Source organism: Marmota marmota, unplaced genomic scaffold, assembly GCF_001458135.2.
Source record: "Marmota marmota marmota unplaced genomic scaffold, marMar, whole genome shotgun sequence".
Lineage (NCBI taxonomy): Eukaryota > Metazoa > Chordata > Mammalia > Rodentia > Sciuridae > Marmota > Marmota marmota.
Window position 1 is genome coordinate 7845540 of NW_025999944.1, and position 14474 is coordinate 7860013.

General features: G+C 37.9%; 1 protein-coding gene across 5 annotated transcripts in view; it reads right to left on the reverse strand.

Annotated features, from left to right (window-relative positions):
- Xpo7 (exportin 7) overlaps positions 1-14474 on the reverse strand; it is a 48260-nt gene that overhangs the window by 22189 nt on the left and 11597 nt on the right. For 4 of the 5 annotated variants that reach the window (XM_015499524.2, XM_015499523.2, XM_015499525.2 and 1 more), the window contains 10 exons: positions 14026-14192; positions 12806-12871; positions 9993-10097; positions 7497-7662; positions 6666-6739; positions 5005-5124; positions 4172-4318; positions 2783-2955; positions 854-1047; positions 315-420 (listed from right to left, as the gene is read on the reverse strand). In XM_015499524.2, coding sequence (XP_015355010.1) covers positions 315-420; positions 854-1047; positions 2783-2955; positions 4172-4318; positions 5005-5124; positions 6666-6739; positions 7497-7611 — 929 coding nt within the window. In that variant the 5' untranslated portion in view covers positions 7612-7662; positions 9993-10097; positions 12806-12871; positions 14026-14192. Of the gene's footprint in view, positions 1-314; positions 421-853; positions 1048-2782; positions 2956-4171; positions 4319-5004; positions 5125-6665; positions 6740-7496; positions 7663-9992; positions 10098-12778; positions 12872-14025; positions 14193-14474 lie in introns of all 5 variants that reach the window. The other variant, XM_015499522.2, reaches the window with a different exon arrangement.

The following is a 14474-nucleotide window of genomic DNA, read 5'->3' on the forward strand; positions in this document are numbered from 1 at the left end:
TGAGAAACCAGTTTCTCTTGTAACTTGTGTTGGCATGGCAAAAGCAGCCTACATTCCACTAACGCTGAGACATGATCCTTAAACAGAACTAATGGTTACTCCCACATTAATTTTCCTAATTCTGTCCTCATCATTTCCTGCTGAATTATTACTGAAATGTTTTTTGATAAGTTTGTAGGCAGAGCTCTCACTGCACATATGAAGGCTGGAAGCTGGAGCTGTAGCAGGCCTATTTTCACGGTGTTCTGCTTCCTAAGACTGGTCTGTAAGTGAACGTCAACAGGGCATCCAAAGTGGCTGGGGAGTGGTCTTACCGACAGACAAGCTCGCCATCCATAGCATCTTGCTCGTCAGTGCTGGCAAAAGAAACCCGGCCACCTATCACAGCTCCGATGATGTACACCAGCCACGTCAGCCTCCCTGTGGCAGGAGGAAGCCTCATCAGTGACCCCTCCAGGGATAATTTCACCAAGACACTCTTCCTTAATCTTAAGGAAACTCTGGTGAAGTCATAACGTCTTACTTTCCTTGCACATGATGGCTATTCCCTTGCTCTAGTAAGAGTGATGCCAAGGGGGAAATTCACCAGATAATCAATGTTTCCATGTAGACAAGGTCATTACTTTTAGAATGCAGCAATTCTTTATATTTAAAAGCCCTCACTGCAGGTGTGATTTTAGTTACTTTTCCCTTGTCCCTGTGATATTCATTCATTCACAAATACTCTCCTGTGTACATGGAGGATGAAGAATGGGGGTGGGGTTGCAAAGGAGGGTGGCATGCAGTTAAGGGTTCTGATAGCATCTCCTCAGGGGTCTAGAACCCTTCTGCACAATATACTCAATATACTCACCCTCTTGTACTGCAATGTCCATTGGGCTGGCGCTGGCGCTCTGCAGCAGCTCCTGGTAGGACTGGGCCGACTGGTCAAACAACTGTACGAGGAGCGCACATGTCTTCTCGTACTCACAACGCCCAATGGTGGACAGCTGGTCCAACTGCTGCTGGACCAGACCTGTATCCTCTAGGGGATCTTCCAGGCCATCTCTACTTGCAAAGGGGTAAAAGGAAGGACGCTCTCTTAAAATATGCCTACTGAATTATCATTTCCTATCATAGAGAACAATACTACTTTTTCCTAAGGAAGGATATTTAAATTTTTTTTTTAAATTGTAGATGGACACGATATCTTTATTTACTTATTTTTATGTGGTGCTGAGGATAAAACCCAGTGCCTCACACACGTGAGTCAAATGCTCTACCACTGAGCCCCAGCCCCAAGGAAGTATATTTTAAAAGTAAGAAGGCAGAGGCCTTTTGCTCTGGCATGTCTCCCTTAGGTATACTATATTTGTTAGCAGTAAATCTTCCCACCTGAATTCCCATCCCTTAATAATTTGTCTGCCGTGAACCTGGCAGCCTTATCTTCTCACCTCTCTGAGCTCTTTTATTTAGCCTTTCACTTGTTGCTAACTACAATAAACTTTGGGACTATAAGTACACAGTCTTTTATGTGAGGCTATTGTGGTCAGATGTGTTTAGGATTTCAGAAATTTTCAGATTTGAGGAAGGCAATATGAAGCTTTTCCCATGTAATATAAAGCCCTTGATGGGCCCTGTGGCTTATTAGACTTAATATTCCCATAGCAAATGTATGAATATTGTGAACAGTCATGTTAAACAGGATTTAAAAATATAAGTCTATAAATGGTCTAATAGCTCATATCACATTTTGCCACCAAACTGTTGAGAAAATTTAGCTTTGCATCTTCTTGGATTTCAGAATTGCACCTGGGGAAAAATGGATCTGTATGAGGTCTTGCCTTATCTACTGGCTCTTAGATTTTAACCCCTTGTTCTATGGTGTGCTGCTATTGTTCCATCTTGGTTTGCAGCTGACTGTGTTTGCAATGTCCCACACACCAGGCCAGGTTATATTAATTTATATTAATTATATTAATTTAATCCTTGTAAGAACCTTATAAGGTAGGCCTATTATTATTTGTGTTTTATAATAATGCAATGAAGAAAGTTGACCAAAAGCACACTGCTATTACCTGACTCCTTGGGCCCACTTCTCTACCTTAACACTGCCTCCTGGAAACCTGCTGCATATAGCAATGTTTTCCAGTGAACTTCATGAATATTCTGATTTTGAAATGACTCAAATTGCAGTTAAAACTTTAACTCAAATGCTCTTGACTTTGAGGAAATTAAGAATGTGACTTTAAAAAAGACATATCAGACATTCAGAGTCCCCAAACAAAGACAACTTCATTTAATATGGGTCATTTTTAAAAGAACCTGACATTTCTTTAACTATAGGTTTCTGATCCAGTTAATAGTTAATGTAGACAGAAACCCTGTGTTAATATACTGCAATCAGTGATAGCTGCCTTGAATTCTTTTGTCTTTGAGTAAGCTCTGAAGTCAGAGTTGATGACTGGACTTATTTCTTTAGGAGTGAACATTAAGCACCATAACTTACATATTAAGAATTCTTATCACCTATGTCCTATAAATTTCTCACATTTGAAGAAAACCAGTGGCAAGAACAAACATACAAATGTGCTTTGTATTCAAAGACATTTCTATAGACAGTGAAAAGGCGGACAGGAACAGGATGTTTAAAAGAAAGACTATTCTTTCAGACTTTATGCTGCTAGGCTGACAAGGAGGGATAACCATAAACAGTACTGGCACTGATGGAACTCATGTCAAGTCCCCCTTTGCCAAGTGGGTGTGTATAATGGGATGAAGGAATCAGTCCAAATTTCCTTACCTTAGTATGATGTGCACAGATTCCAACCGGGATGTGATGTAGGCTTTTGTGACCTCAGGAGTATATGTTTCCAGCATGTGGGGCTCTGTGGCTTTGACGTATGGCACAGAGGCTGCCAGCCGCTGCCACAGGCTCAGGAGATAGTGCACACTATTTGGGGCAAATTCCCAGTGCTAAGGACAACCAAAGGAGCAGAAGGCATATTTTTCATTTCTGTATACATAGTTCCAGACCACTTGTCACAAATGAAAGACTTATTTTTTCAAATTTTTTTTAATTACTGGGGATTGAATCCAGGAGCACTCTACTACTGAGCTACATCCCCAACCATTTTAATTTTTTTATTTTGAGACAAGGTCTAAGTTGCCCAGGCTGGCCTTGTTTTATGATCCTCCCAAGCTGCTGGGATTACAGGTGTAAGCCACCAGGTCCAGCCAGGATAAAGAAGTTTTAAAAAAGAGGATAAGATTTTATGGGCTTTGTTCTATGTGTGGCAACTAGTTTAAAGTTATTAGTATTTTTAGAGGGTAAGCATCTAACGAGAAGACAGTTCTATACTGGCTATGTAAACCTAACCCACAAAGAAAGCCCTCTGTGTTTCTCCGTTATCAGTATGCATGAGAATCACCTAGAGAACTTGTCAGACATAGGGATGTCAAGGCTCCACCTTGGACCTAGGGAATTGAAAACTATGGGTGGGGTGGGTGTGAGACTCAAGCACCAGTATTCTTCATCAAGCTCCCAAGTGATTCTGATGCAAAACTGTTCGAGACCCACAAATCTATATTACAAGACTAAAAAGAGAGGCTACTAACTTTTTATTCTTTGGTCTAGCCCCCTGTTCTATTTTGTCTTTTTCAGAGAGGTTAAAAGGGAGTTTCCTCTGTTTTTAATCTGAATATTATATTTGTAATTCCCACGTTTCTTTAATCGTATCCCTTACACTTTTTTTTTTTTTTGGGTTGTGATGGGGATCACACCGAGAACCTTGCAAGCGAATCTAGTGTTCTGCCATGGAGCTACATCCACAGCCCCCTCCCTGCACTTTTTTTGAAAAAAATTAATTTTTTTAAAAGAAAACTTTTTTTTTTTTTGGTTTAGGAACCTTTATTTATTTATTTATTCATTCATTTACTTATATGTGGTGCTGAGAATCGAACCCAGTGCCTCACACATGCCAGGCAAGCAAGCGCTCTACCACTGAGCCACAACCCAAGCCCCTCCCTGCACTTTTGTAAACTTAAAAGACGAAGCTACAACAGGAACTACTTTGCAGGGTAACTTATAACCTTTGCCAAGGTAAGAGGTATCCTTAAAAGATCAAAATCAATAAGCAAGAGAAGAGATTCCAATGTTTAAGAAGAAACACAAAAGCAATCCAAGACAAACCTGTAGGCTGGTCACTGTGAAGTTGGCTATCAATCGGATGACCTCAGGGTAGTTTTCCACTTTTACCAGTTCCCCCAGTTGATAGTTACTCTTCAATCGAGCCAGTAGTCTGCAAAACTCATGGTAATTGTTTGGGTCTGATAAACTCTGGCAACAACACGGGGGAAGATAAAATGGAAAATGTGATTAATCACACTTTATGTGTTCATAATAACCACCAATAAGATGGGATTATTAGTTTCAATAGGCAGAGTTTGCAAAGGAAATCCAAGAGGGACCATAACCCTTGCCTATGGTTCTAAAGCTGATTAATGGCAGAAGGACACCACCTCTGATGTGACTGGCCTGTGTATTTCCCACCAAAGAAAACCTAATAAAATTTCTCATTTCTACATCTGTCAAACTGATCACTAAGCAAAATACTGTAATTTACTACAATGGCAAAGTTATACAAATGTTTCATATATTTATATCATTATTATTTACAATTATCTAAGTATCTTTATATATTAAAAAAACTGCAAACAAAAACGAAATCCAAACTTTAGAGGCTAAATTTCTTGGGGGAAAATGACTAACTCTATCCTTATTATTTTGTATCAAAGTGATCTCTTCCCAAGACTCCTACATTTCTGAAGCTGGAGGATACTGACTCCTCTTTGGGGCAAATACTCTCAGAATCTGATTAAAATGTAGACTCACAGAACTCTTAAAGATCAAGATGAAATGGTTCTCTGAGTTTTCTAAGTGTGGCGTCTAGATGAACTTCTTTCTGACTCCTATAGTTAGTCATACATTAATTCTATACATATATAAATTCTCAAAAATCTTACCTGTGGATTTTCCAGTATTCGTTTAACACCATCGACAAGATGGGAGAGAAACTTGGCCCTCTCAGCATTGTTGAACAGGGATCTCCTGACAGAAGCGATCTGTACTAAGCAGGATAATACCTGAGCAGGACACAACACATACAGTGATTAGGATGGTACGGCTATTTTTACCACACCTTGTTCCTGCCTATAATATTCCTTAGGGTATCTGGAACAACTTTACAAAAGAAAGAGTATCAGATCTAAGTTGATCACAGCAACCACTCCTGGTTACATTAACAGCTTGGAAAGCTCCCTTAGACACTATTCTTAGACAATCCCATAGGCTTCTTTAATGATTCTTGCTTAGAAAATATGAAGCAAAATTATATTTTAAATAAAACTTTAGACTTATTTTTATTTTTTTTTTGTTTTAAAATTTAAAGACTTTTGGCTAATCAGGCTTTATATATCATATACATCACTACATAAACAAGTCAAGTCAGATCTATTCCCTGAAAAAACAACTTTTACACTGAAAACATTTTCCCTGCTGTGCTACATATTTACATTGTTTGCTCCCCCCAAATCTATTTTGTATCCTTCTCCACCCTGCTCTTTGTCCCCTGGGACTATATGACCTCTCAACAATAGCAGCATTCCCTTGTCCTCTGGATTCTGATTGGCTTAAGCCACTGGGAAGTACCAGCAGGAGGTCAGAAGGCAGAAAAAGAGGAGCCCTTCTCCCCACCCTCTGGTTGGGCTGGGTTGGCATAATTTCTCTATGAATGACCACAATTATTGCTTTCAGTCCTCCCCTTGGCTACAACTTCAGCTCTCTTCAGGGTTTCCTTCCTCCGTTCCTGGAGGCCCCCGCTCCTGTGGGTGATCATGCACCACTACCATTTGCTGAATTCCCTTCAATTCTGCCCATACCTTTGCAAACAATCCTTTCATTAATTAGCCCTCATGGCTGTGCTCCCTTCTCCTGCAGTGACCTGAATGATGCACACAGCACTGAATTCACATTTCTTCTAAATCAGAGGTCCATATTAATTTGGAAAAGTATTACAATTGCCAGGAAACTAGTCCACTGTGGACACCATGTAGAACAACCAGTACTTCACTGTATTTTCTTATGTATATTTTATGTACAACAGCATTTCAGACCAACAATCTAAACACTGGACCAATAGGGTTTTAGAATCTGAATGATTTTGAGATTAATCGTTGCTATAGGAAATACAGCATTCCTAATATCTTTCAAATGTTATTTAGGACAGTATGCAAATTAGTTTTTCCATTACAGTTTCCATTTATCACTACGTAACATTTGCCTGGGGGATTGTCAAAACTTCTCAGCACAATCTTAATGGTTCAGCCGGATAGTATCAGATGAATCCTCATGCTCTAGCCCGTGACATGGATGTGAAGTATAGTACAAAGTCAAACACAGACACAAGATGAACAAAAAGAACTTGACCATTTGTAGCAACTGGCCAATAGACAGGAATAATTTAAAAACAATGAAACTGTTATTGCCAGAACCTTTAGGCTGTAAGCTTAATCTCATAAGGCTAGATAACTAACCCTAGTATTTCTATCCTATAAAACAAAATGAATGAACACTCATTGCTATTTTTTAGAAACAGTTTGTGTTGGAAATAGTGGTTCTGACTCACCAGAGGTGAGAATGAAGGAGGGATGGAATGATACAGGTCGAAAAACAGCTGCAGAGTTGAAGAATCTAAGAATGCTGAAAAAAGACAAATGACATCACTTTTACTTTGTCCACAGAGTACTATCATATTATTCTGTTCTAAGATACTAAGAGAGCACATCCCGCTGCCTACTTATCTTACAGAATGTCTATCTCCTTAGCAAGTGGTAACTATTAGGATCTTTTTGTTTTCCACTTTTCCCCTTAAAATATCAATTGCAGCAACTATAAGAAACATTCATTCTTTGGTTCTCAGGGAATTTTAGACAATCCTAACACCTCCAACCACATCAAGAATTTAAAATTTTTTCCTTAGGAACATAAAAACAAATGTAAGCTCAAGTTCTTTGTATGATATATACATATTTTTGGTACTGGCTAGGAGCATTCTATCTCTGATCTATGTTCTCAGACCTTTTTTATTTTAAGACAGGGTGTCACTGAGTTGCCCAGGTTGGCCTTGAACTTGCGATCCTTTTGCTACAGCCTCCTGAGTAGCTGGGTTGATACTATTTTTAAAGGCAGTATTATTCTAAATAGATAACAAGACTCTTAATGATTAATACAAGAACATACATGCCCACTCTTATTCATTATTAAGAGTTTTCCCATGCTGGGGGATCTATAAGATTCCTCCAACAACCTCTCCCTTGTATTATAAAAATAGACATCAAAATTATCAAAATTCTAAGCTTTAAGTAACAAGCAATCACTGAGGTTCTTTGGATTATCCTATGAACATGCTGAGGAGCTGTGGGGCAGGCTGATACAGGTGGTGCGATTTCTCTGTTACCTGATCTCCAGCTGGTGGGGATCTGTACTGTACATAGGTCATCTGAGGACTCATCAGTAGATGTGCCGATGAAATCAAAGTTCAGGCAGTTATGGGTGAGTTTGAGCAGCTGCATGAGCAAGCCATGCTGACTTTCATCATTCAAGTTCAGATTCTTTCCTGAAGCCTGGAAAAATTGGCACACAATGAGCCCCAAACAACTGTTCCTCTCTTCCCAGCTTGCTCCCAGATTCAGCAGCAGGATGCTGAGCCAGAAAAGGCGGACTGTATTTCAGCAGAACAAACTGATGGTTTTCCACACAAAAAGATGCTGTACTTTATCATGTTAATCTTACTATAAAAATCCCTTCTGTTCCTTTTTACTAATAACATTTATTATAAAAACGTACAGTTGGTACTTAAATAAACTTTCCCCCCCTTTCGTTTTTTTTTTTTAATTTATATATGACAGCAACAATTCTTATTCCACATATAGAGCACAATTTTTTATGTCTCTGGTTGTATACAAAGTACACTCACACTAATTCGTGTCTTCATACATGTACTTTGGATAATAATGATCATCACTTTCCACCGTAATTTCTAACCCCATGCTCCCTCCCTTCCCCTCTAACTCTTCTGCCCTATCTAGAGTTTGTCTATTCCTCCCATGCTCCCTCTCCCTATCCCACTACGAATCAGCCTCCTTATATCAAAGAAAACATTTGGCATTTGGTTTTTTGGGATTGGCTAACTTCACTTAGCATTAACTTCTCTAACTCCACCCATTTACCTGCAAATGCCATGATTTTATTCTCTTTTATTGCTGAGTAATATTCCATTGTGTATATATGCGCCACATTTTTTAAAATCCATTCATCTACTAAAGGGCATCTAGGTTGGTTCCACAGTTGAGCTATTGTGAATTGTGCTGCTATAAACATGGATGTGGCTGTGTCCCTGTAGTATGCTGTTTTTAAGTCCTTTGGGTACAGACTGAGGAGAGGGATAGCTGGGTCAAATGGTGGTTCCATTCCCAATTTCCAAGGAATCTCCATACTGCTTTCCCTATTGGCTACACCAATTTGCAGTCCCACCAGCAGAGTATGAGTGTACCTTTCCCCCTACATCCTTGGCCTTAAATAAACTTTAAAAAACTTATTTTTCATATGTTGAGACAAAATGGCCACAGGGAATTTGAAGCAAGATGGGTTGTGAAATTTGCCTGTGAGAGGCTAACAATTTCTAGACATGGCTATGGTAAAACTCTGGATGGAGTTCTGAGGAAATTTCACAACCTGTCACCTTCCTTCCTCCCTCTTTTCAGCACCATCCTTACCATGATCACCAGAAATCTTTTTAACCATAATTAAAACAAAATCACCAATGCTTTTTATTTGTTCACCTGCAGTGTGCCTGCAGACTATACAACTGATTATAGCTCCACAGTGAGCATGTTTATTGACTCCAAGGTTATACCAGCTGTGTCTCAGTGACTGGCTGGCCATTTGTTTTTGATAGGATCAATGAAGAGGATTCAACCCTGGGTTTTCTCCAAAGCTTTCCCCCATTCAGGGTGTATAACAGCTTTGCCAGGCAACTTGCCAAACCTCAGGAATATTCGGGAATTCAGAGGTAACACTAAGTAACTGAGTAAAAGATAAGTATCATTAACAGTGACAACAGAAAGAATCCAAATTTGCCTTTAAAAATTAAACTGGGAAATATTGGAAAACGAGGAAAAAAACAAAATAAAACAAAACAAAACAAACAAACAACCCCCCCCCCAAAAAAACCAAAAATGAACAAAAGCTAGTAGCTAACCCCATTTAATTTCTCACAGGGACCAAGAACCCAAATATTGTTACAAATGTGTAGGTTAATATTTCTTTCTTCAACTCTATCAATAAATGAATTGAAAACCAACTCTCTACATTAAAATAGGTAATTTCCTTATGTGATACTGTATATCCCTTCAGGTTATTAAATCTAAATGGATGTTAAAAATTCAAAATCTACTTTTCCTTACAGATGTTGCTTGTTTATTTGCTGTTTCTAACTCAGCAGGGGACAGAAGCATCAGCCTAGTTTTGTGTGGTAACAGTGCAGTCTGAACCTACTTTCAAAGTACCAAGAATCCAAACACCATAAAACTAACATGCTTTCACTCTGAATAGAGATTTTATGTGGTTATAAAAAAGCAAACAGCAAAATCTCTAACTTTGTGGTAAATTCTTGATTCCTTTAAGATAGGAGAATGGGATAAGTGTTCACTTACTGCTGTTTACCTAAGGGAATAGTTTTGAAGTAGGAAAATCACAGTCTTTTTCTTTAACTTCAGTGGTTAATCTGGCTGGCTTTTTGTATATCTCTAGATGTACAGTATATGAGAGAGGAATGATTAAAGCAATGCAAAACTCTAATGCCCTCAGTTTGGAGCTGTCCCCTAACAAATTCCCACATATTCTCATCCTTTCAAAAGAAAAGTAGGAAGCCTGACCCAACCCATGACTATACCTGTTTTAATAAATTGCAGGAAAGCGTGAAGATATCAAATAGTGATGAATCTCGGAAAGAGGAAGCTATTTTTCTGTGCTTGGTTAAAGGATGGGTGGTGTCTGCCTGTGTAGAAACAGAATAGACCAATGCCAGTTTTAGAATTAATAGGAAAAAAAAAGCAAATGAAAGAATTTTTCAGAGACTTTAAAACAGAGGATTTCCAATAATAGCAACATAAATACAAAACACATTTTTAAAGCTTAAATTATAGTTAAATCATCTAGTGAGAAAATATTCCAATTCTAGTTTCAGTGTCCTGCTAGGACAGCTAGCTAGGATCTCTTTCTCATAGCTTACAGAGGAAAAACAAAAGAAGGGATAAATATTTTTACTGCAAATTTTTATTTTCCTCTGTACTTGGAGAGGTAAAACTTAACAAACTATTGGCAGACATTGCTAATAATTACTGTCATGTCATATTGTGGCTTAGTCTCAAAAACAGAATAGCAAGCCTTTATTTTTGGTAAACAAACCACTCAGGGCTGAAGTTTCTGCTGAATTTCCAAAATAGTCTTTAACAGTCATGACTTAAAATAAATGACAATGAGTGGTGTATTGGTCTTTTACTTAATTCTGTTCATGACTTTTCAGCTAAGTTATAAATATTTTTGTAATTAAAGATCAAATCTTTTATTTTCCTCTGGTACTGGGGACTGAACTCAGGGGTGCTATACCACTAAGCTACATCCCCAGCCATTTAATTTTGAGACAGGGCCTTGCTAAATTCCCCAGGCTGGCCTCCAACCTGTGACCCTCCTGCCTCCACCTCCTGAGAGGATGATATTACAGGCTTGTGTCATCACACTGACTAGGACTAAATCTTTTACTTCTTTAACATGCCTTCTATTTTGAACACATAGTAGGCACTCAACAAATAGAATGCAAGAATTTCAAGGTTATCCAGGGTATCTTTAGTTGATTCCTTATTAAAAATGTAAATCTGTTTGCTGATCAAATCAGCAAAATGTCTGACAGACAAACAAAGTTTTCCTTGACTTTATTTCTAAGTGCAAACAGGAATTGACAGAAATATACTTTCTGAATTGAATCTGACAGCCAAAAAATTATGGAAAATGAATGGTATTCTAGTTTCAGTGTCACTGTGTTAGCATGTAGTCTTAGATAACAAAGGAGCTGCTACAACATATATCATGAACCATATATAATCTGCTGTACTGATCATAATACAGAGTACACTTAAACTATGGCAGACATGTTTTTATCACTTTCTCTCCCTCTCTCTCTTTTTGGTACCGGGAACTGAACTAAGGTACCAAATCACTGAGCTTAAAGCCACAGAGCCACATCTACATCCCTTATTTATATTTTACTCAGAGACAGGGTTTCACTGGGTCTTAGGGCCTCACCAAATTACTGAGGCTGACCTTGAACTCACGATCCTCTTGTCTCAGTCACCTGATCAATGGAATTACAGGGGCGCTACACCGCACCCTGCTTCATCACTTTCTTAAGAAAGAGAAGCAAAGCCATGCAAGATTTTATATCAACTATTTATATATTTTATGGGGACAAACTACAAAGAGGAGAACATTAAGGCCACAATCTCTGGTTAATGAATGCTCTCCTACTAGAAAGGAAATACTGGTTAAACAGTCAGTTAAGAGCACAAGGTCTGGAACAAGACTATCTGGGTTCTAATTCAGATGCTCTTGCTTACTATTTAACTGTAGGCAAATTATTTAACCTTTATGTGCCCCAGTTTTCTTATCCAGAAAATGGGATAACTACAATACCTATTATGTAGGACTGCTATGAGATTAAAATTAGTTAATATAAAATGCTAAGAAAAGGAACTGGTACATCATAACCACTTAAAAGTATAAACTACTATTTTGATAATTACTGATAATTTCTGTGACAGAAAACACATGGATTTCAGATTTTAATAGGCTATAAGCTAGTGCATTAAAAGAGTACTGACTCACAGTTAAAATTTCTTGGGGTTAATAAAAATGTCTGCATAATTATGAGCAATAGCAACAATAGTGCTAATGTAATTAATACACTGACAACTTAAAGGTGAGATATTATGATTAATATTAATATTGGCCTGTTCAATAATTATAAAATTTTAGCTGAATATGAAAATAAATAACTGGAAAAAAAAAAAGCCAGAGCAAAAACACAAACAGAAACAAAAGCCACTGGTATTTCCTCTGTAGTACTATGTGACATCAATGACTATTTAAAAAATTAAACCCCACGCAGGCTGGGGTTGCAGCTCAGTGGTAGAGTGCTTGCCTGTACGTGAAAGGCCCTAGATTTGACCCCCAGAATTGCAAGAAAAAAATTAACTGGTATTAGCAGAATGGTTCATACATTCTAAAAAGAATCTAGGAAAAAATCTTTAGGAGTAACACAGGGAAATAAGTAATGTATAAATGGCTATAATGCATTAATGTATATAGGAAAAAGGGGCACACAAATGATGCTGGTTCTATTTTTAAGGTTCCTGGTTTTAACTTAGGACCATTATTCTCATTTTTAGAATGAACATTAATACCAATGAGAAAAGCTGAGATGGGAGGGTGGAATATTCTGGAGACAGAAGGGGACCAGGACAAAAAGAATGAGTTTAGGTTGCACTTACAGAGGAAAGCCCAATGGAACAAGATTGTTTCAAAAGGGCATTAATCACTTACCGCAAAAGCACACAACGGCCAAAAAAGATCATCCCACACATAGCAGAAAACACCAAGACTAAGAAAAAATATGTCACTTACTTCAATGAGGAAGGCTGTAGCACTTACTTGGTTAATTTCATTGGTTAGCTGAGATAAAATTGTGACGCCAATGATGCAGTATTCGACACTGTCCTGGTTAAAAAAATATGTTAAGGCAGAAAGAGTTGGCATGTGTGCTTGATTTTAGCATCTGGGATACACTCATGCTACTGGATGACAGATTCTTTGGTCACTAATAGAACTGGCTAGACAAGGCAGCAAGAAATCAGTTTCAACCTGTTGCCTTACAGGACATAAAAGCTAACTTTCATTGGACGAGACTGCTAAATCTGACCTCAGCAAGATTTAAAACTTTGGTTTTAAAAAGTTCCGATAAGCACTACAGCATATACGTTATTATAAGATAAAATGCAAAACACATTTGAAAGGTAAATGACAAAAGACAAAGACCCCGAGGAAAAAAACGTAAAATAGGGAGTTCACAGAAAAGTACATACAAATATTAAATTAATAAATAAAAACATGTCATGTCTCATTTGCAACAAACAATGAGATATGAATTGCTTTGCCTATTTAAAAGAAAAATAAATGTTTAGCTTCTCAGGCTGAGGTATTGTTTTGGCAGATGGGTACTGGGATTGAACGCAGATGCACTAGACCACTGAGCCACATCCCAGCCCTATTTTGTATTTTATTTAGAGACAGGGTCTTACTGAGTTGCTTTGTGCCTTGCTTTTGGCTGAAGCTTGCTTTGAACTTGCGATCCTCCTGCCTTAGCCTCCTGAGCCATTGGGATTATAGGAGTACACCACTATGCCCTGCTCAGGCTGAGGTGTATGAAGTAGATACACTTAGAAAATGTTGATGAAGTATAAATGAGATATAACATTTTGAGGGTTATTTGAAAATATTAACTATCCCTTCAGCTGAATTAATTCCAAGGCAAAAAATTTGCCTTTCAAATACACTTACTCAAGTACAAAATATATATATTGGAATAGACTTAACATATTTAACAGCCAAAAAATGGAAACAAACAAAATGCCCAGCTATAGGAGACTAAATAAATAAACTATGGCATTTCACTGGGAATATTATGTAGGCATTTTTGAAAAGAAGAGGCAAGGTTTGTTTGTGCCGACAATGCAAAGACAATAAGGACAAAAAAGACGAAGAAGAGAATATGCCAAAAACCCCATTTTGTGTAATTTTTTAAGTAGATTAACATAAGTTAGATGTTTCTGTTGCTTTTCCCATTCCTATTATATCAAACACATATGCTATACCTGTAAAAACCTTGTGACATCTGTGATTGCATTTCTGAAGACATAGTCATCCTTCTGACAGTCAAACCAGCCCAGTTTTGTGATCCTGGCATATAACTGAATAAGTGCTTGCGTCACAAAAGTAGCCAACTTTGGCCGTGTGGCAAGGTAGTTGAGCACATAATTCCCTGTGGGAAGAAACATCCACTTAATAGACAGCTCTGCCAGAGAAGGGGGTTTGTCTTCAAGCAAGCATAGGTCAAGAAATCATAATATCAGACTGTTCACCCTTTACTCTCTTAATTGTTTATGCTGAGAAATAATATGCTGGGACCTCATATTTAATATTATTGATGGGCTTTCAAATTCATATGAAGCATAGCAGCCTTGAATCTACTCCTACATGACTAGATAACATGGTCTTACACAGAATTCAAAATCCCTAGAAAAGTTTTTTGAGTTATAGGTGA